The sequence below is a fragment of the Sus scrofa genome, chromosome 12 (genome assembly GCF_000003025.6).
Source record: "Sus scrofa isolate TJ Tabasco breed Duroc chromosome 12, Sscrofa11.1, whole genome shotgun sequence".
NCBI classification, from domain to species: domain Eukaryota; kingdom Metazoa; phylum Chordata; class Mammalia; order Artiodactyla; family Suidae; genus Sus; species Sus scrofa.
In genome coordinates, this window is record NC_010454.4 from 51,768,804 (window position 1) to 51,794,513 (window position 25,710).

Here is a 25,710-nt window from a genome sequence, read left to right on the forward strand (position 1 = left end):
CATCTTGTTTTACTTTCAGAAAATTGGGAAACGGCAGAGCTAATAGGGGACACAATGACCCCAAATCCCACCACCTCACAGCACTCTTGGCGAAGAGCTGGCTGTCTCGGAGTTCCCGTTGTGGTGCAGCGGAAACGAATCCGACTAGGAACCATGAAGTTGTGGGTTCCGTCCCTGGCCTCGCTCAGTGGGTTAAGGATCTGGTATTGCCATGAGCTGTGGTGCAGGCTGCAGACCAGCCCAGATCCTGTGTGGCTGTGGCTGTGGTGCAGGCTGCAGACACAGCCCAGATCCTGTGTGGCTGTGGCTGTGGTGTAGGCCAGCAGCCGCAGCTCTGATTCGACCCCTAGCCTGGGAAGCTGCGAGTCGCTAAAAAGTAAAAAGAAAAAAACGAAAAAAAAAAAAGAGTTTGCTGTCTTGCCTCCCAGCCTTTTTTCCCAGATAGAGGTGTTTTGGAAAGTCGCCTATGTTTTATTTTGGTGTAAGTACCTCCTAGACATAGAAACACAGACGCCATCGCTGTCATCGGCACGTCACCACCCCTGGTCCCCTCCACCCACTTAACGGGACACCAGCATACCTGCCAGGAGCCCCTGAGGGACAGGTTCAAGTTTCCCTCCACATTCTTAGAGCCAAACACATACAAAAAAGTACGAAAGAGCAAGAGGCAATTTGGTTGGACCCAAGGAAGGACGAGTGGGTTCTAGAAATCCTGAGTTAAACTTGCTAGGAAGCTGGAATGATCCGAGGCCTTGGAAGCTGTGCTAACACCCCACCCCGAACCTCTCGGGGACACTAGAAAAGTGGCCTGTTTGAGAACAGGGAGCAGAAACTCTTGTAAAATGCGATCCCGCGGTTTTGAGAATGTTGTTTGCGGTTCCCGTTGTGGCGCAGCATAAAGGAATCCAACTAGTATCCATGAGGATGCGGGTTCAATCCCTGGCCTTGCTCAGTGGGTTAAGGATCCGGCATGAGCTGCGGTGTAGGTCGCAGACTCGGCTGGGATCCTGCGTTATTGTAGCTGTGGCATAGGCCAGCAGCTATAACTCAGATTCGACCCCTAGCCTGGGAACTTCCATATGCTGCAGGTGCGGCCCTGAAGAGAAAAAAAAATTTTTTTTTAAAGAGAAGAAAGCATGTTCGCTTTATGTCGCACAGCAAGGCCAGGCAGGAGGGAAAGGAAGAAGGGTCCTAACCCCCCCGCCACTAAACAATCAGGATCCCTTTTCCATGCTTTCCTGCAGACGTCTGGTCACACCCTCAAGTAATATCACCGGACATGGCTGCCGCATCGACACAAGTCAGTATTCTGCTTTCTTCATTTTATGTGGTTTCCCAACAATTCATATTGTTTTCTTCCTTATGATCCCTTGATTGCAGCATCCCATCCCATCCGGTGGCCCTTATGCAATTTTCTTCCCCAAGTGCCTTGCTGTTTGACTGCTGGACAGCCCCCTGTTTATCTCGCCTTAGGAGTTTACTTCTTTCAGATTATTTCTTCGGCTGGATTTCTAAAAAATGATGCTATGGAATCAAACAGTGTGATCACTTTTTTAAAGTATCACTCTTTTCTTTCCCAAAGGATTTTGTAATCCACATATGCGACCACTGGCTCCATGGGAGGATCTGTTTCACCACAACTTTGCCACGTTAAGATTTTAGGATTATTTTTCCGTTTTGCTAGCAAATAAATTCAGTTTCTAGCTGTGGCCAGAGAAGCCATAAACTCGGATGGGCGAGCAGGTATGATCAGAGTCAAGCGCTGTAAGGAAACAAATCAGACGCCAAGATTCATCTGAGAGCAGGTATGATAAGCTGTCACTGAAGGATGCACGTGCAGAAAAAGGTGTTTGGCTCGCCTTCTTCTTAGTTCTCTTGGACTTACGGTCAAGCTTTCACAGAAAGGGGAGGATACAGACAAGGAGAAGAGGGATGGACTCCTTGTAAGACACTGCCCTGCCCTTCTTCAGGCACCCGTGGACTGTAAGAGGCCACCTACTCTCCACGCGGCCATTGCTGGTGCTGACATCAGCGAGGAGGGCAGGCGGGAACTTTGAGCATAAGCAGTGATCATCTGGGAACTGACGGTGAATTCAGCCAAGTGCTGCTTATGTTGACTCACCTGATTTGCAGGTGTAGCGTCAAGATCACCTACATCATGCAGATGCTGGAGATCTAGTAGAGAGCTGCTCAAACCCTCCTTCCACACCTTGCAAAGTCCAAAGCCCTCCTCTGTGGCTTCTGTGGGTGCCCGGGGAGACTGCCTCATTCCGTGGCCAGGCTCCAAGTTCCTGTGAGTGAGCCTGTGCACTGACCCAGGGGTGAAACGTGGCCGATTCCACCACCTAAACAAAGCTGCTCACCAACGCACTGACAGGTGCAGTAGATTTTAGGAATGATAGGAGAAGTTTCTCACGCAAGAATGCAAACCACTGCAAACTAACAGAGGACAGCCCTCTTCTTTTTTTTTTTTTTTGTCTTTTGTTGTTGTTGTTGCTATTTCTTGGGCCGCTCCCGCGGCATATGGAGGTTCCCAGGCTAGGGGTTGAATCAGAGCTGTAGCCACCGGCCTACGCCAGAGCCACAACGCAGGATCCGAGCCGAGTCTGCAACCTACACCACAGCTCACGGCAACGCCAGATCGTTAACCCACTGAGCAAGGGCAGGGACCGAACCCGCAACCTCATGGTTCCTAGTCGGATTCGTTAACCACTGCGCCACGACGGGAACTCCACAGCCCTCTTCTTAAAATGCCACTGGCCCTTTGGCCACTCCATCCCTAACCATCTTCCACCAGATGCTTCTCCCCCTTTGAACCATCCAGCTGGCTCCCCTTCTCCTCTTCCCATTCTCCTGTGAAACTCCACCTCCTTCTTGCCCAGAACCCCAAATCTCCTCCCTCCAGAACCCAGAGGAATTCAACAGTCTCCAGCTCCTACCAGCAAAGTTCATTCCCCGCCCAGCCTGTCATTAACTTGAAAGGCAGTTCATTCTATTTTTTATTTTTAGTTTTTAAATGAAGTATAATAATCCGTCAAGTGCCTTTTGGGGCGCATCAGGATATGGGATCTCAGTTCCTAGACCGAGGCATGAACTCGGGCCGCAGCAGTGAGAGCACTGAATCCTCACCACTAGACCCTCTGGGAGCTCCCAGAAGCGCCTCGGCTAAATCTGACAACTTCTTAACAAGATGTAAAGATTTCCATCACCCCCAAAGTTCCCCTGTGCCCTTTGCAGTCAGGCCCTTTCTGCCCCCACTGAAACCACAAGTCTGATTTCTATCGGGATCGTTTTCTTGAACTTAACATGAAGAGACTCATACAGGCTGTGCTCTTTTATATTTGACTTCTGTCACCTAATGTAATGTTGTCAGGATTCTCTATACTGTTGTGTGTCAGGATTTCATTTTAAAAAATTTCTGGGTAGTCTTTCATTGTCTGCCTATTCCCTCCTATTTATCCATTCTTCTGTTGTGACACAGTGTTACAATTTTTGAGCTGACATCGGCAAGTACGACCTGCCTGGATGGTAATCCTGAGAATCTGAAGGTGAACAAGGCAAGAGTGGGCGGGGGGGGGGTGGGGGGGTTTCCAACTGAGGAGGGGAAAGAAATACAGGGGGAGTGGCATAGACCAGCAGCTACAGCTCCAATTTGGCCCCTAGCCTGGGAACCTCCATATGCCATGGGGGCAGCCCTAAAAAGACAAAAACAAAACAAAACAAAACAAAACAAAAGGTTCTATAAACCAACTATAATGGAAAAAATAAAAATCATTAACAAAAAAATAGGGAAAAGCAGCTGAAATTAATTTTAAATACATTTTAATTAACCCACTATATCCAACATATTATCCTTTTAACAGCTCATCAAGATAAACATCTCTTCGTGAGACCTTTTACGTTCATTCTGTACCAAGTCTCTGAAATCCAGTGTGTATCTCACGCTTACAGCACATCTTGGCTCTAGCAAGCCACTTAGCTAACATCTAGTGCCCAGTTGGTTAGCCTCATGGGGCTAGTGGCTGCTGTCCTGGACAGTGCAGGCCTCGGGGAGGTGGCCTGGGACTCAGACCACGAAGCCCTCAATGGCTGAGAGCAAGGAGCTGGATTCCCATTCCGACCTCCCGTCTGCCCGCTGCGTGTGTGCCAGCCCTCCTCAGAGACTGTCTCCAGGCCTCTGCCAGCTGCAACTTTCTGCAACTAACTTCCCACAACACCTCCCTTCGACCCACGCCTTCTGAACTCATGACTATTCCAGATCATTTCTTTTTCCTGCGAAAAACTCAGATGTGCCAATATACAGGCATGACCATTGGTGGGTTTTGAAGTAAACTAAGGGGCTGGCACTCAGGACTGCTTCTCCCGAAAGAGGCTAGAAGAGATGAGGAAATGCTGGCGGGAGGGCGCCATGTGCCATAAAGTGCTTGGGGAAACTTGTTTCATTTATGTGAATGTATGTGTAGCTGTCACCCTGTAAACTGGTGTCTTACTCTGAGGATCTTGGTTGAAGGGGGGAAAAAAAGCCAATTCTGAATAAAGCCACAGTCCCCGGAATTCCCAGTGACAGACAGTAAATGTGATTTCTGTCACCGACTCCCCGGAAACACCTTTTGGGGAAGTGAGATTGGGGCTGGGGTGGTGGTTGCTTTTAGCAGCTCTCTTGGCCTGACACCACGCAGAACTGAGTGCCTTAGTTTACTGGAAGGAAGAGCAGAAACAAGAGGGAAGGGGCCACTCCATCCCACCACACCTGCCGGGCCTCTGCTTCCCAGCCAGCTGCTTGACACCCTGGGGCGAAGGCAGGAGAGGAGCGGGGAGCCTGCCCAAGGTTGCGTGTCCAGGAGAGGTGCTTTAGGATTAGAACACCCAGCGCCTGAAGTTCAGACCCTGAAACTGCCTCCTGATCTGTATCATTAGAAGGTAAGTCGGCAGAGGAAAGAGGGAAAGAGGCCGGGGCATCATTCATAAATTGGCAGATGCATGTAGAGCCCCCGCCCCCTGCGTGCCAGGTGTTGTTCTAGGCACTAGAAACAGTGGTAAAGGGAGCAGCCGTGCCCTTGCCCTCCTGAAGCCTACAGGCTGGGGTGGGAGACAAACAGTGAACCAGTGAACCGATGCGGTAACAGACAGCTGTCACAGACGAGTCCATGGACTCAGGTGGAGGAAAAATGCAGTTCTCAGATCGATCATAACATACTGTCTGCCTCCCACCCACCCTACCCAGCGCCCGGGCGGTGGACCCTGCCTAATTCCGAGAGAATGGGTGCTTCAGGGTGTGAGCTCTGAACTTCCTGCCCCCACACACCGGTCTGCTTCTGGGGAACAGCCCACCCCCAATGCCTCGTAAAAGCTGATTTTTCCCTCTGCGCCCAAGAAGGGAGCACCTGCTCTCTCTCCTATCCCTTATTTTACCTATCCCTTATTTTATTTTGTCCTCTTTCCTGACACCTGCGCCGTTTATAAACACACTGACTCTCAGTATTTTAAACTAACAATCTGTCCTCAATCTTAGTCCGTGAGGTCCGGAGAGGACCACCAGCAGGGAGGACGAAGCCCAAGAGTCTTCCCGGGGCTTTGCAGTCCTGCAGGAACTTCATCCTGGTATCATCTCCAGTTATGACTCCCCTCTGAGGTCTCTGGACAAGCTTCTAGGATGCCCCTGTGCCTGCCAGCGCCCAGGGAAGCAATCCTGAGGCTCCATTGAGGTCATTCACACCCTAGTAAAAATCAGTTCTTCTTCCTTGGACACCCAGGCCAATGAGTTTAATGGAGGAGAAGTGGGCAGAGGAGGGAGCAGAGAATTTTGCTATGACGGGAAGTGACTTGATGGATTTCCAGGCAATGTGGCAGGAAAACAGGAGAGATCTTTGGGTTCAAGGAGCCCTTTATACTGCCTTCATGCTTCCTGACTGCTGCTGCTACTGCCTATGAAGGTTGCAGGGAACAAGTCCCTGGCTTCCTCACCTGCCCCAGCCGGGGGCAGGGGCGGGGGCGGGGTGGGGGAGGCTCTGCAGGCTGGAGGGATGTGGTGTTCCTCCCCAAGGCCGGAGAACCAACTGGAGTGCTTGTTAACAATGCCGATTCCCTGCACTGTGGCAGGGTGGGTTAAGAGTCTGACCATAGTGCCTGGGTTGCTGCAGGGGTGTGGGTTTGATCCTTGTCCCCGGGCAGTGTGTTAAGGATCTGGCATTGCTGCAGCTGTGGCACAGGTCTCGACTGCAGCTTACTTTCATTCCCAGCCCTGGGAACTTCCACATGCCATGGGTGTGGCCGTGAAAAAATTATTTTTTAAAAATGCTGATACCAGGAGTTTCCGTTATGGCTCAGTGGAAACAGACCCAACTAGTATTCATGAGGACTTGGGTTTGATCCTTGGCCTCACTCAGTGGGTTAAGGATCTGGCATTGCTGCAAGCTGTGACATAGGTCACCGACGTGGCTCGGATCCTGAGTGGCTAGGGCTGTGGCATAAGCAGGCAGCTGCAGGTCCGATTCTACCCCTACCCTATGCCTACTTCCATATGCCTTGGGTGCAGCCTTAAAAAGCAAAAAAAAAAAGCTAATTCTTGAGTCCCACACCAGACCTACAAATCAGAATTGGGAGTACAGGAAGGACCTAGGGCTCTGGTATCTGCATCTTAGCAGACTTCCCAAAGCCCTGTCTTGGTGCTCACAATTTAGAGCCTTAGTGTCAGAAAGACCTGGGTTTGGCTTCTGATGTTTCCGCTTACTAGCTCTGTGACCTTGAGCAAGTTAGTTGAGCTTTACTTTTTTCTTTTTCTTTTCTTTTTTCGGGGCACATTCGAGGCATGTGGAAGTGCCCAGGTCAGGGATGGAACCTACGCCATAGCAGCGACCCAAGCTGCTGCAGTGACACCACCAGGTCCTTAACCTGCTGCGCCACAAGGGAACTCCTAACTGAGCTTTTCTAAGCCTCTATCCTTTTATCTATAAAATGGGATTATAAGTATGATCTGCCTCTTAGAGTGGTTATGAGGACCGAAGGACCCCTGACACATCAAGTACTTGTAACTCATGGTAAAGTAGCACCAGATGTGTGTTACTTTTTGAAAGTGCATTTCCATGTTGAGGTTCTTATTTTTTGGAAGAAGCTAAAGACGGAGGTTTTGCCGCTATTGGAAGTCCTTGACCAAGGATTCTGCTTTCAGTTCTGTTATGAAAAGAAATGCTTATCGGCTTGGTGTCAGCAGGGCAGAATAAAAAAGAGCACGAACTTCATTTAGCACCAGACTGGGCTGAGCTGCAATCTCAGTCAACTACTAGCTGTGTGGCCTTTAGCGGATTGTTTAATCTCGCTGAGTTCTATCTTTTTATCTGCAAAATGGGGGTGATCATAATAATACCCCCCAACACCAGGTTATACTAAGGATTAAGTGACAAATGTAAATCACTGGTTCTCAACACTGGCCTCCCATTAGAATCTTCTGGAGAACCTTAGGAAAGCAAAAGCAGCCAGGTCCCCGGTTGGGAACTTCTCATATTCCTCAAGGTCTCGTCCTGGGCCTGACACCCCGAGGTCCTCAGTAACTAACAACTAAAGGCAGCTCCCAATGTTCCTCTTCCGCTTCCTTCTTCCATCCATGGTGCCAGCAAATGCCCTCCAGCTGACAGGAGCCGAGGTCAGGCCCTGCAGCTCCCGACAGCCGGCCCCTCAGCTGCATCTGAGGACTCAGCCCCTCATACTCCCATACCCTGGCCCTGCTGTGGTTTGGGGTTGGACCAGCTCTGGGGCCACGCTGGCCCCTACCTTCTTCTGGTCTACACTGGGCCAAGGGCCCCCACTCTGCCTTATCTCTGAGTCCAAGTCCTGCCTTGAGACCCTTCCTCTGACCTCAGACTCTTGGAAATGAAGCTTTCCCCTCCCATGTGGCCGTCACCTCCCAGAAGTAGAGGCCCCTGTCTGTCCCCAGCTTTGTGGGACAGATCCTGGCTGCTTCCTCACTGGGTCATCACGTGGGGCACTGTGTGACAGACTTCTTGTCAAAGGTGGAAGAATCACCACTGATATTTTTCCCTTTCTTTCTGGAGACAGCAATACAAGGCAAAAAGAAAGGTTTTGTTTGTTTGTCTTTTTGCCTTTTCTAGGGCTGCTCCCATGGGCATATGGAGGTTCCCAGGCTAGGGGTCTAATCAGAGCTGTAGCTGCCAGCTTACACCACAGCCACAGCAACGCCAGATCCTTAACCCAATGAGCAAGGCCAGGGATCGAACCCACAACCTCATGGTTCCTAGTCAGATTCGTTAACCACGGAGTCACGGCGGGAACTCCAAGAAAGTTTTTTCTTAATGTATAAACACATGGAACCACTTTAGCTACAGTCATCTTGATGGCAGTATGAGTATGGAGAGGCTTGTGTGGTGGCCCCACTCACCCCAAGATGTGCCCATCCCCATCCCCAGAACCTGTGAATATGTCAGATTCCGGCGCAAAGGGGCAGTAAGGTCCCAGGTGGAGGTGAGTCGCTGATCAGCTGACCTGGCCATGGGGCAATGATCCTAGAGTATCCAGTGAGGCCAGTGTAATCACAGGAGTCCTCATAAGCGGGAGGAGGAGGCCCACGGGGAGGTCAGTTGTGACCAGGGATGAACTGTCAGAGTGAGGCCACACTGCTGGCTTTGAAGGTGGAGGAAGGGGCCAGGAGCCAAGGAAAAGAGCGACCTCCAGAGGCTGGGAAGAGCAAGGCATGTGGCTTCTCCAGCAGAGTCCCCTGCCTGCGCTTGGATTTGGCCAAGAGCCATCGTGTTGGCCTTCTGAGCTCCAGAACTGTAAGATAACACCTCTGTGTTGTTTTAAGCCAGTACATCCGTGGTCAGTTGTTAGAACGGCCAGAGCAAACAGATAGAATTTGCTTCTAATAACCACGGCTGCCCGGGCTCCAGCCTTGTTCCAGTGGGGAGTGGCCTCCCTCGGTGATATTTCAGTCCAATTCCAAGGCTTTTTCAGTTACTTTTGATTACTAAGCAGACTCGTTTCAGTTTTAAAAACTCAGCCATGGTCATTTTCACATTTCCGTCTTACCTTTGACTCAAAGCTTCCCTCCTCGTCCCATGAAGGGAGCAGAAGGGCCACCCACCCCGTGCCCTACGCGGCGCTCCCCCACCCTTGCTTCTCTGGTATGGGGTTGAGGAGAAGGACAAGGACAGACGGTTTCTCAAAGGAAGTCTCCCCTCAGGGGGCCAGTCCTGCCGACCAAGTTTGTGGGGTTGGGTGAGGACTTAAGCCCTGGCCCAACAGGTCCAGGGAGGTCCCCTGAGAGACTCGGCTGCATCTTTGGGCTGACTGCCAGCATCCTGTCATGCAAACGTCCCTTGGCCCCCATGCTCCAGTAGCTCTCAGGATGCCTGTGGCCCACGACCGTATCTACCCCAGGCCTGCCGACAACACAGGTGGCATTCAGCTTCCATAACTTTCCAGGGCCCGAACTTGACCGTGCAGCCTTGAGACACTCCCCACTGGCTGTACTCCCTGCCATCTCTCCCCAGAGCCCCTGACCCCTCTCTGGGGGCACCTTGTCATTAAACTACCTTGGTAGCCCCGAGAACATCCAACTGGGAATGGGATGCGGTTCTCGTGGGGCCTCTTCTCTCAGCTGCTTTCTTCCCCAAAGACAAGCTCTTCTTGGTTCTGTTGAAAAGGCAGCTCTCAGCAGTCGGTGGGGACAAGCGATATTTCTCTGATCTTCGAATGTGGGGAACTTGGGACTTTCATGCTCCACCGTGGGCCCTGATCTTTCATTCTGGGGACCCCCTTGGCCCCCTCACACCACCATATCACCACCACAGCAACATACTCCTTTATGCTTTTTAGGGCTGCACCCGCTGCATATGGAGGTTCCCAGGCTAGGTGTCCAATTGGGGCTAAAGCTGCCGGCTGACACCACAGCCACAGCCACACAGGATCTGAGCCGCATCTGCGACCTACACCACAGCTCACGGCAACACCGGATCCTTAACCCACTGAGCGAAGTCAGGGATCGAACCCACGGCCTCATGGCTCCTAGTCGGATTCATTTCCGCTGCGCCATGGCAGGAACTCCCAACACTCCTTTTATAGTAAGATATCCTGATGTCCATTTGGCCTTTCCTGATGACTTGAGGGCCGCCATGACTAACATCAAGAGAGGAAGGCCTATGACCCAGAGGGAAAGTGTCTGCCTTCCCTCCTGCCTGGGTGACCTGTTCCAGGCCACCTGCGCTCCGTCTCAGCCCCCATCTAGAAAAGGCTGTGATGATGAGGACGAGAAAGCACTTGCAGGCTGCTTGGCACACTGAACGTACACAAACCATCTGATGGCAAATCAAACCTACTCCATTCGTAAGAACAAAACTGCAGAATACCTACCGCTCTGCATAGTTCTGAAAAGTGACCCAGAGTTTCGCTTTCTGACGTCGTCCTACTTCCTCTTTCCTCCCCAAGAATCTGATGAAAATCAAATTTCTTTGAACTTGAAGTCTGAACAGTGGTAAGCTACGCTATAAGGTTGATTGACTCTTTTTTCAGTGTTATCAACGTAAATGCAAAAGTTTTAGAAAATCAAGGAATTCAGAGGCTTTCTAGTGGAAAGTTAGAGCTGCCTGCCTCCCACTTTCTTCCTCCCACCCAGTCATGCTCCTCAGATGCAATAGCTTTCTCCTCTGACCTAGTTGGTGTTTCTACAGCTCTAAAGAGTATGTTTATGTTTCCTGTTGGAGCAATCCTTCAAGAATAAAAGAAAAAGAGATAGAAAATATGAGAGGAAAATTAGACTAAGAATCAGGAGACATTTAAATAAGAGAAAAGACAATGAGAGCCCCCCAACAGATGAATGGAGAAAGAAGATGTGATAAATACACACACACACACACCACACACACACACACACACACAATGGAATATTACTCAGCCACTATAAAGAATGAAATAATGCCATTTGCGGCAACATGGATGGACCTAGAGATTATCATACTAAGTGAAGTAAATCAGACAGAAAAAGACATATTTATATCACTTATACATGGAATCTTAAAAAAAAATGATACAGGGAGTTCCCATTGTGGTGCAGTGGAAACTAATCTGACTAGTAATCACGCAGAGGCAGGTTCAGTTCCTGGCCTCATTCAGTGGGTCGGGGATCCCGAATTGCCAAGATCTGTGGTATAGGTTGCAGATGTGGCTTGGATCCCGAGTCGCTGTGGCTGTGGCGTGGACCAGCAGCTGCAGCTCCGATTCGACCCCTAGCCTGGGAACTTCCATATGCTATGGATGCGGCCCTAAAAAAAAAAATGATACAAATAAACTTATTTACTAAACAGAAACAGACTCACGTAGAAAACAAACTTATGGTTACCAAAGGAGAATGGCGGGAGGGATAAATGAGGAGTTTGGGATTAATATACATACACTACTACATGTAAAATAGATAAGCAAGGACCTACTGTATAGTACAGGGAACTATATTCAATATCCTATAATAACCCATAAAGGAAAAGAATTGGAATAAGAATATATATATATTTTGAATTGAATCAATTCAATTGAATCACGTTGCTGTACACCTGAAACTAACACAATATTGTAAATTAACTACAGTTCGATGCTAATAAATAAATAAATAAAAGAATGAGAAAATGGAAGAAAAGTCTATCCATCCATCTCTCATTCCATCTATCCATGTATCTATGTAAGCATCAATGTTTGTATGTGTGTATGTATCTAACTGGTTCCCCAAAAGTAAAGAAGGTGAGATTTCAGTTTAGATTTGTTGAACAGAGATGCTGTCTTCTGATACGTAGAATCTTTTTTTTTTTTTCTTTTTAGGGCCCAACCCGTGGCATATGGAGGTTCCCAGGCTAGGAGTCCATTCAGAGCTGCAGCTGCCAGCCTACACCACAGCCACAGCAACACAGGATCTGAGACGCATCTGTGACCCCCACCACAGCTCACAGCAACGCCGGATCCTTAACCCACTGAGTGAAGCCAGGGATCGAACCTGGGTCTTCACAGATACTAGTCAGATTCATTTCCACTGAGCCATGATGGGAACTCCTGTGGCATCTTCTTAATTCCAGTGCCCTTTGACCTCATTGAGCCCTGCAAACTAAATTTCACAGGCCCCTACTGAGAGCCAAGTTTCTATTCTCCACGGGTTTCCGATTTCCCTTTGGCCTCCTTCCTCTCTCACTTTATTCTGTGCACCCTGGAAAAGTGATCAGCCACAAAACTTCTGCTCCGTGTTCACCTGGGGAGGGGGACCTCCCTGGTAGCCGACACTTCATTCTCTTAAGGGTAAATCCCCAGCACACCTACCGACATCAACACACGACAAAAACACAATGCTGAACGCAAAAGGGAGCTGCAGAACCATGTTTATGGAAGAGTACTCGTTACACACGGCGGGATTCGCCACATGTAACTTTCTGAATAGCCAAAGAACATTACATTGATTGAACCAAACCTTTACAGAAGAAATGAAGTTTGGAACTAAAAATGCAAATCATTACGCAACAACCTAATAAATGAAGACACCATGCCAGGAATCCAAACACATGTTTAAATAGTAAGCCAAGTCAGAAGGTCTTTGCGGTAATCATGGCTTTAGCAGCAGCCTCATTTGGCCCCAGTTCCTCGGCCGCCTGCCTGGATCCCCACTGATACTGTTAATATCGCTCAAAAGCATGAGTCAGAAGCGGCCTCCATCAACACGCATGGCTGAGTTTCCATTGGCTGAAAGGTGACAGAGGAAGGTGATTCTCACATAACCAGGACATGTCAGGATATTGCCCAGGCTGGCTTGCTTGCTTGCTTGCTTGCTTGCTTTGTCTTTTTTTAGGGCAGCACCCCAGGGCATATGGAAATTCCCAGGCTAGGGGTGGAATCAGAGCTGTAGCCACCAGCCCATACCACAGTCACAGCAATGTGGGATCCGAACCACGTCTGCCACCTAAACCACAGCTCATGGCAACACCGGATCCTTAACCCACTGAGTGAGGCCAGGGAGTAAACCCATGTCCTCATGGTTTTTAGTCGGGTTCGTTACCGCTGCACCACCATGGGAACTCCAAGAATCTTTTTTTTTTTTTTCCTCTCTCTCTTTTTGCCTTTTCTAGGGCCACTCCCATGGCATATGGAGGTTCCCAGGCTAGGGGTCTAATCGGAGTTGTGGCTGCCGGCCTACGCCAGAGCCACAGCAACAAGGGATCCAAGCCATGTCTGCGACCTACACCACAGCTCATGGCAACGCCGGATCCTTAACCCACTGAGTGAGGCCATGGATCGAACCTGCAACCTCATGGTTCCTAGTTGGATTCATTAACCACTGAGCCGTGACGGGAACTCCTATGTTTTATTTTAATATCCAAATGGACTAGCAAAGTGCCAGTTCCACAGAGCGGGGGAGCCCAGCCCCTCCCCAAGACCTCCCTGAATCCCCAGAGGCTACTTCTATGGGTCTGTCCTGCAACCTGCTCCCCACTGCTGCTTGCAGCCTGGCAGCGGCTGTCCTACATGCCCATGTGTCACGCCAGCTGGGAAAACCACTGCACACCTGTCATCTCTCTCCAGGCTTTGCCCATGCAAGCTTTTGCTGTACAATTTTATTGAAGATTTGATGGGAACAGAAGATCACAACACAACACTATTCAGGCAACAACTGGAAAGCGACTATTAGACATGAGTTGCCTATAAATCATCATTTTCCACTGGGGGATTTTCTACTGATGTTTCAACTTTCTGCTCTCTTCTTCCCTGCCACCCTCCATCCCCGCTTTATTGAGATATAATTGACATATAACACTGCATACCTCGAAGGCGTTCTGTGTGGCGATTTGCTACGGCGAGGTGATCACTGCGTAATGATCCCTCCCATAGTGTTAGCCAACACCTCCATCGCATAACTGACCATTTCTTTCTTGGGGGGAGAACATGTGAGGTCTACTGTCTGCGTGACCCTCCCTCATTATGACCCCCTTCCCAGATGCTCCTCCTCCCTGTCAGCCCTCAGCTTCCTGTTACTTTTCAGTTTGCTTTGTACCTACCTGTTCCTTCTCCCTCTGACCACGCCTCTCTCAAAGAGACTCGCCGAGGTGTTTTTCTAACCCCTACCTCAAAAAACAAACAAGTCCTGAAAATTCTGTCTCCCTGTGATGAATTAAGTCTACGTTGCTCCTTTCATATAAAAACAACTGCAATCAATTATTGTCTTAAATGGCATTTCTGGCATTCCTGTTGTGGCTCAGCGGGTTAAGAACCCGACATCGTGTCCATGATGATGTTGGTTCGATCCCTGGCCTTGCTCGATGGGTTAAGGACCCAGTGTTGCTGTGGCTGCAGCTCCAGTGATGACCCCTAGCCTGGGAGCTTCCATATGCTGCACGTATGGCCATAAAAAGAAAAGAAAAAAATGGCATTTCGGAGTTCCCCTCGTGGCTCAGCAGAAATGAATCTGACTAGCATCCATGAGGACGCAGGTTTGATCCTTGGCCTTGCTCAGTGGGTTAAGGATCCAGCATTGCCATGAGCTGTGGTGTAGGTCACAGATGCGGCTTGGATCCTGCATTGCTGTGACTGTGACGGAGGCCAGCAGCTACAGCTCTGATTGGACCCCTACCCTGGGAACCTTCATATGTCACAGGTGTGGCCATAAAAAGACCAAAAAAAAAAAAAAAAAAAAGAAAGGCTTATCCCCCTCCTGCTGCACATTTGACAGTTTAAAAAAGAGCAGGGATTATGTCTACAGCTTCTAGAGGACCTAATAAGTACATGTCTTACCGCTGATCCTCATAAATCCCCTATGAGGTAGTGGTTGGTGTCACTCCCATATTGCAGAGGAGGTCAGTGGGCCTGAGGTCTCTCAGCTACTAACCTGCAGGGTTTGACTGAACCCATGCTACCTGGTCCCTAAACGGATGGAGCTGCACCACGTGGTAGTGACTGGCCCGGCCACCCCAGGGAGCCTCTCACTCATGCCTCATCCCTCTCTCTCCCTTCTTCTCAGGACCCCATGGCAATGGATTGGTGGAGGGACAATTTTTGGCTCATCTTGGCTGTGGCCATCATCTTTGTCTCCGCGGGCTTGGGCATCATCCTGTTCTGTGTCTGTAGGCGTCTGCTTAGACAAGGTATGACCGTCTCGAGAGGGCAGGTGGAGGGAGGTGGGAGTGGTTATCAGTGTATTCAGGCTCCTTTAGGGCACAAAGCTTCCTTCTGGGCCGGCAGAGGCTGAACTCTGGATTGAGCATCATGCACTCTGGGTTTGAGTCCTAGCCCCGCCACTATTGTGTGTCTCCGGGCCTGAATGTCCCCCTCAGCATAGTGAAGGGAGGGAGGTGACCTGATCTCCAAGACCTGTTCTAGCCCCACGGGTCCGAAGGAAAGCAGCATCTGTTTCAAGGCATACAATGATCTAGTCCTGTCTCTCTTGAGTGTGGCCGCTGGTCATAGCATCTTACCTCTGGGACTTGAAGTCCATGGAATGTTAGAAATTGTCTAGATTCCAACATGCAACTTATATACATGTTGTAATGTGAAATATACACAGCTTTTCATATGTCGATCATTCACCAATAAAGCAGTTTTTAAAAAATGTCTTGAGGCATGAAAAATGGACTCATTCCATGATCCATATGTTTAAGCATTGTGAATGCTTATTCTAAAACCATACTCTGAATTTTCTGGCATTGTATCTGCCTTGGCCAGAGGTTCTTAGCATCCTCAGAAATAAATAAGCAATGTCCTGGAGGATGAATATAGTTTTAGATTATCTACAAGTGGGCGTCTACTATTCATCTCTGAAAACATGAAATCCTTGATGCAGTGTTTTCTTAAGATTCTAGCCCTGCAGATGATGACCTAAGCCTGGAGTATACCTGGGGATGGTAAACATACTGGGAGGTCTAGCCGTCTGCCCCTGGGCAAACCTGGGCAGGCAACCCTTCACCATCAGGAAGCTGTACCCCCATTGCGTCTGGACACAGCCTCAGAGTCCTGCTGAACTAGTGAGGAAAGATCAAAGCTGCTTAAGAAGCGAAAACTTTTCGGTATTCTTTTCTATCTCTTTTTAGGGATAAAATTAAACTTCAGAGAGAGGCAGATCCTTGGCTGAGGGCTCCTAGGAATTGGTGGCAGAGCTGGATCCAGAACTCAGCTCCCCTGGACTCCCAGTTCAGTGGTTTTTCTCCTCCACCCCTTGATGGAATTAATTTCTTCTTTTTTTTTTTACATACAAAAAGTGTATTCTGGCTCCTATAGTCCTCTATCCATTTGACTTTTTATTTATTTTTATTTTTATGTTATGTATTTATTTATTTTGGTCTTTTTAGAGATGCACCTGCAGCATATGGAGGCTCCCAGGCTAGGGGTCGAACGGGAGCTGTAGCCACTAGCCTACACCACAGCCACAGTAACGCCAGACTCTTCACCCACTAGTGAGGCTAGGGACCAAACCCATGTCCTCATGGATGCTAGTCAGATTCGTTTCCACTGAGCCATGACGGGAACTCCTCATATGCCTTTTCAAAACATTTCACTTTTTAAATTTTTTTGTTTGTTTGTTTACTTTTTGGCCACACCTGTGGCATGCAAAAGTTCCAGAGCCAAAGACTGAACCCATGCCATAGTTTCGACCCACAGCAGTGACGACACCAGGGCCTTAACCCACCATGCACCAGGGAACTCCAACATTCATTTTTCTTTTTGTATTTTTGGCTGCGCCCGCGGCTTATGGAAATTCCTGAGCCAGGGATCAAACCCGTACTGGTGACAATGCTGGGTCCTTAACCCTCTGCACCACAAGGGAAGCCCAATATTTCATTTTTAAGATACAGGCAAAAGTATGACCCTGAACAAAAACTACCTATTCTCTTTTGCCTTGACCCCCTCCTATGGACAAGCAAATTATAATGAATAATAACTTATATGTCCAGGATATCACAATTCACAAACTGCCTTTCCCATGCTTTGTCCCATCGCCTTCCACCCACACATCAGGCCACCCATTCGACCAATATTTCTGAGTGCCAACTGCGTGCTAGGTAGGCACAGTACGAAGCAGTGAGGAAACAGACACAGCCCACTGTGGCTTAGTGCCCAGGCTCTGTAGTCAGACGGCTCTACCACTTATTAGCTCTGTGTCCCAGCCTGAGTCTGTTTCCTCTGGCTGGTTCTTCTTCCAAGTGTCCTGAGCCCACCTAGTCTCTGATCCCTTCCAAACTCTAAAAATCACATCTTTTGCTAATTCTCCCTAAACGAATATGTTTATTGGTTTCCTTAGGCAACAAATGGGCAGTTGCCAAGCCCTTGAAGCAACAGCAGAGGGATGAAGAAAAGACATATGAGTAAGTGTGTGGGGGGAATCCTTCTGCTTTTTGATGATGAGAACTGCCCTTCTACTTCCATCCTTGCGCCTACGCCGCGGTGCTAGTGTGACTTAAGCTCCAGGGAGATGTCCTGCCTGGCAACCCTCTCCACTGTGAGGGGAGAGGCCTCAGGGCTGTGGGGGTACAGGGCGCCATCTGGCTCACTCTGCTTCCAGGCACCCCCTTGTCTCATCTAGTTTGATAGAGGTCACAGGTCTGGTGCTGTGTTCTTGGCCCACCGCTTGCGGCTAAGTTTGCTCATCTTTTCTTTAGGTGGATGACACGTATAGTCCTCCAAAAGCCATGGTGCTAAACAAAAACATGCTATTTACTTTTGTATTTCATGATACCTTTGAGGCTCTAGGATTGCTATCTGTGTCGGGGGTTCCCAAGACCGCCTTTAGGCTGGATTATTTGCTAGAAGGACTCACAGGACCCAGAAAAGGGGATGGGTTATTATCGCAAAAGGATACTGATTAAACTCAGCAAAGGGAAACGGCATATAGGGTGGGGTCCAGGAGGGGCCAGGTGCAAGCCTGCAGCTGTCCTAACCCTGGGGAATCACACAGACAGCGCTTAATTCCCCCACGTTGATGGGTGACACATTACCAACCACGTTCCAAACCACACAAGCCTTGGTTTCTAGGGTTTTTACTGGCGGGAGTCACACAGCAAAGAGCATCTGCGTGACCTACTTGAGCTACCCTGGAGGAGTCTCCAGCCCCTCCAGAGGCCACACTGATACAGCATGACCCAGGGTCCCAGGCAAACGCCGTGGGTATTCACCATCAGTCACACTGTTAGCCTAAGCTATCTGGCTGGCCCAAGGCCCCGGTATACACATGCAGCACAGTCCAAGGGTTTACAGATTAGCTCCCAGAAGGTGGTCAAGGGATGGAGGCACCATCTAAGTACTTGCTTTGGCAGGATAGATACTAAAGCTGGAATGATACAGAGAAAATGGACGCGGTCCCTGTTCAAGGATGACATGCAAATTTGTGACACGGTCCATATTTTTTTGCAACTAGAGATTATCATATGAAGGGAGGTAAATCAGAAAGAGAAGGAAATACCATATGATATCACCTATATGTGGAATCTCAAATATGTCACAAATGAACCTGTCTACAAAAGAGAAACAGGCTCACAGACATGGAGTACAGACTCGTGGTTGCCAAGAGGGAGGGAGTAGGATGGACCGGGAGTTTAGGGTTAATAGATGCAAAGTATTACATTTAGAATAGACAAACGCCAGGGTCCTACTGTACAGCACAGGGAACTATTTCCAACCTCCTGGGATAGACCACAATGGAAAATAATATATATTGAAAAAAATGTATATATAAAAATAAAAAATAAATAAAATGTATGCACTGTCTAAAACAACATCTATGCCTTTTTAAAAAATGAATTTGCTGGGGCTCCAGGGATCCAGCAAATGACAGACCTCTTCCTCACCAATTCTGATCCCCTTGAGGAGTAAGACAAACGTGCCATGGAGTTAGATAACCAGAATATTGCCTCTCTTGAGAATAAAAGTGGCATTGCAGAATGGAGCTCTTCTCCATGGCCAAGTGCATTTCCTAATGCAAAACCGGACCAACTTTCCCCCACAGACAGCCCTGGACAGCTTCAGGTGTCCCCCACAGGGCAGGGCTCTTTCTCTGAATGGCAAAGACAAGCAGAATATATGCCTTCTGCAGTCGGGTAGGTTCTGCAGGAGAAAGTGGGAGAAGCTAGATTTTTCCCAAAGTCAGCGAAATGTCTCTCCTCTCCTGAGAAGAGCCACAGAGGGGTGGAGAGAGGCCACTCATGGAGCTCTTGCCACGTGTCCCCTCTTCCACTCACCCCAACAACCTAAAAATGCCTATGCATTCCCAGGGGACTTAACCACACATGGGAGGCCGGAACTGGGCTCAGAAGAATCGAGTCCCAGTGTGGAAATCAGGGTACCTGGGGGGATGGGGAGTCTGGGTAAGGAGTATTCGTAGAGTCTATCTTTTTGCTAGAATTTCTTACTGAAGTATAACATGACTACAGAAAAATGCACAGCTTCAGCGTCCCACTCGATGAATTTCCACAAACTGAAGAGACCTGGTAGCTGGCACCCAGATCAAGAAACAAAATTACCATCACCTCAACCCCACATGTTCTCATTCAGCCACTGCATCCAAAGGATAACCACTATCTGACATAATCTAGGCTCATTTTCCTTGTTTTTATGTTTTACATACATGGAACTGTTCAGTCTATTTTGTTTGGTGTTTGGCTTCTTCTGTCCACCATTTTTTGTGAGATTCATCATGGGTAGTTGTAGATTGATCGGGGTTTTTTTTGTTTGTTTGTTCATTTGGTTTTGTTTTTGTTTTTAGGGCCGAACCCTCAGCATATGAAAGTTCCCAGGCTAGGGGCGAACTCAGAGCTGTAGCTGCCGGCCTACACCACAGCCACAGCAACGCCAGATCCAAGCCGTGTCTTCGACCTACACCCCACACCTCGTGGCAACAATGGATCCTTAACCCACTGAGCAGGGCCATGGATACTAATCCTCATGGATACTAGTCGGGTTCATTACGGCTGAGCCACAACAGGAACTCTGATTGTTCATTCTTGTTGCCATGGGGCATCCCATTGGGGGCGAGAACCATGATGAAGGGGTCCATTCTACTGCTGATGGGTGTTCGTGAAGTATCCGGTTTGGGGCTGTTATGAATAGTGCTGCCGTAACATTCTAGGAATGTGTCTTTTGGTGATGACCAGAACATATATACCCAGTACTGCTGTCATATAGTGTATGTACATTTAGCATGAGGAGAACATCTTTTTACAAATCCAACTACATCGGCTTTAGGGAGTTCTCTGGTGGCTCAGTGAGTTAAGGATCCTGCGTTGTCACTGCTGTGGCTCGGGTTCAATCCCTGGCTGAGGAACTTCTGCATGTTTTGGGCTCAACCAAAAACAAACAAACAAACCAACAAACCAAAATACACCTGCTGCTTACCTGCCCCTCCTGACCCACTCAGGTGAGCAAGGATGATGAGCTTCATGCTCTAAATGCTTTAACTTCCTTCCCTCAAATCCATTGTTCCCTGGGCTCAAGGAAATGGTTTCTTTCTTTCTTTTTTTTGGTCTTTTTGCCATTTCTTGGGCCACTCCCACGGCATATGGAGGTTCCCAGGCTAGGGGTAGAATCGAAGCCATAGCTGCCCGCCTACGCCAGAGCCATAGCAACACGGGATCCGAGCCGCATCTGCAACCTACACCACAGCTCACGGCAATGCCAGATCCTTAACCCACTGAGCAAGGCCAGGGATTGAACCCACAACCTCATGGTTCCTAGTTGGATTCATTAACCACTGAGCCATGACGGGAACTCCAAGGAAATGGTTTCTTTAGAGTGCCACTTAGAAAGGGAAGGAAATGCTTCCAGTTTTTAGGGATCAAGATTTGAGTGTTCAACTCTGTCCACGTTCCTTGATGTTTTCCTTTATTTGGTAGGCACGATCAAAACCAAACACTAACTCCTCTTCTTCCTCTCTCTCCAGGAATGTTACCGACCAGTTCTCAGTTCAGTTACCCCCTCTGCCACCCAGGGGTATGCTTTCTCCAGAAAAAACCTGTGAGTATATTTTGCGGATAACCATCTCATTCAGGACAGGATGACAAATTTATCTAGGTGTCTTGGTCAGCTCAGGCTGCCCACAAAACAAGAGCATAGACAATATGGCTTAAAGAACAGCGATTTTTCTCACAGTTCCGGAAGCTAGAAACCCAAGTGCAGGAGTTCCTGTTGTGGCTCAGTGGGTTAAGAACCAGACATAGTGTCTATGAGGATGTGGGTTCTATCCCTGGCCTCACTCGGTGGGTGAAGGATCCAGTGTTGCCCCAAGCTGTGGTGTAGGTGGCAGATGCAGCTCTGATTCAACCCCTAGCCAGGGAACTTCCATATGCCGTGGGTTCAGCCCTAAAAGAGGAAGAAGAAGAAGAAGTCCAAGGTCAAGGTGCCAGCCGATCTGATTTGGTTTCTGGTGAGGACTCTTCCCGGCTTGCAGAGGACCAGACCCTTCTCTCCATGACCTCACGTGAAAAGGCGAGAGCTCTCTGGGGTCTTTTTTTGTTTGTTTTTTTGTCTTTTTAGGGCCACACCCATGGCATAAGAAAGCTCCCAGGCTAGGGGACGAATCAGAGCTGCAGCTGCCAGCCTAAACCACAGCCACAGAAATGTGGGATCCGAGCCACATCTGCAACCTATACCACAGCCCATGGCAATGCTGGATCCTTAACCCACTGAGCAAGGCCAGGGATCGAACCTCACGGAGACTAGTCGGGTTCCTAACCCTCTGAGCCACAGTGGGAACTCCTTGTGTCTCTTCTTATAAGAGCACTAATCCTATTGGATCAGGGCCATACTCTTATGACTGTATTTAACCTCAGCCCCTTCCCTGAAGGCCCCATCTCTAAATACGACCACACTGGTGGTTAGAGCTTCACCATGTGAGTTCCGTGAGGACGCAAACACCCAGTCTGTAACACTGGAATCTGCGGATGGTAGCAACCTGTTTTTAAAGAGATGGATTAAGAAAAGGGGGAAGAAAAAGTCCCGATGCTCCCAATGTTCAATGTGTGAATTCATATTCCAATTCCTTGCAGCGTGGGTATAAAGGACCTTGGGGGTGTCAAGGACCTTGGGCCTCTCATATTTCCTTTTTTTTTTTTTTTTGTCTTTTTGCCATTTCTTGGGCCGCACCTATGGCATATGACAGTTCCCAGGCTAGGGGTCGAATTGGAGCTGTAGCCACCGGCCTACGCCACAGCCACAGCAACACGGGATCCAAGCCGCATCTGCAACCTACACCACAACTCATGGCAACGCCGGATCCTGAACCCACTGAGCAAGGGCAGGGATCGAACCCGCAACCTCATGGTTCCTAGTCGGATTCATTAACCACTGTGCCATGACAGGAACGCCTCTCGTTATTTCTTATCAGAAAAATTCTGACGGGTCCCTTTGACTGGAATCTTCTTCCTCTGGTTCTACACAGACTGGCTTGACCTCACCCTTTAGGGGTCAGCTCTAATGTCACCACGTCAGAGAGGCCACTCCTGACCATCCTATCTAAGGAAATGCTGCTAATTTTCTTTATGAAGCTTGTGGAAATTACCCCCCATGGTCTTCTTGAGTTATCCTTCATTTGTTCATTATCTAGTTCCTCCAGGAAACAGGCACCTCTCGTGTCTTGTTCACCACTGTTTATCCATCCCTAAGAACAGTGCCTTCCACTTAGTAGGGAATGAATGAAAAGGTTTTGATCGAAGGGATAATTAATAATGTTAGCGAACACGTACTGAGCAGGTGCTGTGTGTCAGGCCCCATGGTAGGCACCTCATAGGCACCATCTCTATCCTCGTGACAACTCTATGAGGCAGCTACGTTGCTGGAGCCCTCAGACAGAGGAGGACAGGGAGGCACAGAGAAGCTAAGTGACTTACCCATGGTCACACAACTAGTGATGGCCTGAACATGAACTTGGATCTAACTGTAGGACTTGGCAGGAGATGAAATGGTGGGTCATTTTCCAGGTTCTCTTACGAAAAGATAAGACAGTGGTGCAGAAGTTCCAGGCCCCATCAAAGGAGGAGCTGAGCTGTTTCATTATCCTCTTCCCACCACGTTCATCTCTTGGCTCTGTTGCCATCCTCCACCAGTTCCACCTTTTGGAAACATCACTGCCCCCTTCCTCCTTAGGAGAGCGATTTCGGACCTGAGCAATTGGATAGTTCTGGAAAGCAGGGTTAGTCATTGTGAGGGATGTGCCCACAAGGACATAGGGTTTGTATCACTTCCTTAGGAGAATTAGGATCTGAAGACACAACGCTACTCATTTGACTGTCAGCTCTGGTCAGCCTCGTGTCTAAGCTTCTGCTTCCTGGGTCCCACTGCAGGGCAGTCTTAGGAAGGGACATGGGAGTCAAGACGTCTGACCAATATTGGCCACTTACTCACTTGGGTGAGCTTGAGGCCATCAGGACTGGGCCTCTGGTGAGTTTCCTCTGTAAGAGGGGGAGCTGGTCCACCAAGAAGTGAAACAATCACTGAAACCCATGAAAATCAGGCAGAGCCACTTGGTCAAAAATATACAAACACGATAGCTTTGCATCTAATACCTTTTTGTGTATTCTAGCCCCACAGGAAACCCCAAGTCTACCACCAGCCGCCTACTCATCGGTAAATAAAGTTCGAAATAAGAAGATAGTTGCCGTCCCAAGCTACGTGGAGCCTGAGAATGACTATGATGACGTCGATGTCCCTGCCAGGATGGAAAATCATCATCTTGAAACAGCCATTTCTTCTTTTTGGCAAGCGGAAGAGGGTTCCCACAACTTGTTTTAAAACCAAGAATGGTTGACCATCAGTAGGTATCTGGGTCCCTGGTTGACCATCAGTACGTATCTGGGTCCCGAAAGCCCGGGGTCATGTCCTGGAGCTCTGTAACATAAGCACTCTGGACTCTGAAGAAGCATCTGCAATGAGATGACTGCAGCCCGAGGAAAGACGCCCAGGCTCAGCCCCTGAGGATGGAGCTGAGACAGGCCTTGAGCGTCTGCGGAGCGAGGTTCCAAGCGGGGGACCCCTGAGTTGCGCGGCCCCCACCGGGAAGAAAGCCCCTCAGCGCCCGGCTCTCTGATCCCTTTCTTTCCCCTTTCGTGTGGTTCTAAGAGGTCTGGGCGTTGACTGTGCAGAGTCTCGGAGCTCCCATCCCCAGCACAGCCCCCATCAAACAGGTGTCTTGCCCACACCATCCCCACCCACCTGACCCAGAGGGGGACCGTGGGTGGTCGTTACAGCCGAGCGCTCTCGGGTGCGTCATGCCTTGTGCATTCTTCAAGGGCAGAGGGATCTTTCCGTTCTTGAGAACCCTCCCCACCCACACCCCAACCCCGCCCAAAGCCCAGGACCTCTCTGTGATGGCAGCCAAGCTGACCACAGAGATCCGAGTTCTCATCTGGGGTTTTTCCTGTGCTTCCTGGCTGCAGCCGTCACAATCAGCAAAAGACAGAGGTCACCTTCTGGACCAAAGGACAGAACTTATCCGTAAAGGTGTTATTTTGCAATATGTGTATTGGAGGAGCAACAGGGAAATTGGGTTTCCCTGGAAAAAATCATGGGGAACAGGAAGGAAGCGGGTGATTAAATGGCAGAGTCCAGATGAGAGTTGGGGGGAATGATACCCTCCTCATAATTTTCATTACTGCTTCTTCCTTGGGTAGAGTTCTAAGCAAACAGCCGCAGGCCCCTCCCTGCCAGCTCCCTGTCCCTGAGCCACGGCTCTGAGTGCCAAGGGCTGCAGCTAAGGAGATGGGGGTGGGGGCTGCTCTTCTGATAAATAAGTACCCCGGTGGGTTCAACGAGGCCCGAGTCAGCTTTTTGCCTCCAGAACCTCATCAGCCCCTTCAAGTTGGTCGGCTAGAGCCCAAGGAGGACTTCGCACGTGCTAAGGAGACTCAGAAGATGCTGACGTCTAATCCCCAGGAAGTCCTTGTGGGGAGAGCACCACGACCTGTGAGAGAGCCCAGCAGTGATGCTTGGCCTGAGCTCCTCCTCAAGGGATGGACAGTGTGTTCCTGCCACAGTCAAGCTTCCTCCCTCAGCCACTGCTGGACCCATGGGGACACGTGCTTCCTCCCCCACGCTCTCTTTCTAGACTCCTGGAGACTTCCAGCTTCCCAGCATACTGCCTTCTTTCGGGCCAGTGGTTCTCCAGCTATGGCCTTAGGGAACTTTGGTATTTGGTGAGGCAAAGAGAGGACTCATTTCTTAAATTGTAGAGAGAGAGGGAAAAAAAAAAAAAAGAAGGCTAAAGGAGAGAAGTGTTTCTCACACGTGTGCTTTCCTCTTTTACATTTTCTGTGAACCACCCGCATCTATGACAATAAAAGCAAAGACCAGGGCCACGTGAACGTCTCCTTGGTTTCTGGGCCATCTCCTGGTTCTCCTCCTGTCTCTGTCTTTCATGTGAGCCCACCAGTCTTCAAGGCCAGTCTTTCTCTGGGTTCTGTCTCTGTCCCTGCCCTCATCTCGCTCCAAACACTCATGAATGACCTCACCGATGGCTCAGGGCTAAATTCCCAGTGTCCAGCTCAGACACATGGTACGCACTTAATATAGCTTCATTGATTGCTGAACATTTATGGAGGATCTACCAGTCTGACAAAACAAGCAAATTGTTTTTCTCTATGTTAACTTGGTTGAGATGTTCTATCGGGCACCTGTAATAAAACCATGTGTTCTGCCAACAAAGTTGTTTCCAGTTTGGATGAGAGAAGTAAATATATCGAGATTTCACAGGACTTTTTTTTT

At 49.1% G+C, this 25,710-nt stretch overlaps 2 protein-coding genes across 5 annotated transcripts in view; one reads left to right on the forward strand and one right to left on the reverse strand.

Annotated features, from left to right (window-relative positions):
* RABEP1 (rabaptin, RAB GTPase binding effector protein 1) overlaps positions 1 to 25,710 on the reverse strand; it is a 265,953-nt gene that overhangs the window by 166,576 nt on the left and 73,667 nt on the right. The gene's annotated exons all lie outside the window — the stretch shown is intronic.
* Positions 3,832 to 25,304, forward strand: SCIMP (SLP adaptor and CSK interacting membrane protein). The gene is made up of 5 exons (XM_003358218.4): positions 3,832 to 4,920; positions 14,993 to 15,116; positions 17,267 to 17,330; positions 20,897 to 20,970; positions 23,534 to 25,304. The coding sequence occupies exons 2-5, from the start codon at positions 14,999 to 15,001 to the stop codon at positions 23,740 to 23,742; spliced, it is 465 nt and encodes a 154-aa protein (XP_003358266.1). The 5' UTR covers positions 3,832 to 4,920; positions 14,993 to 14,998; the 3' UTR covers positions 23,743 to 25,304.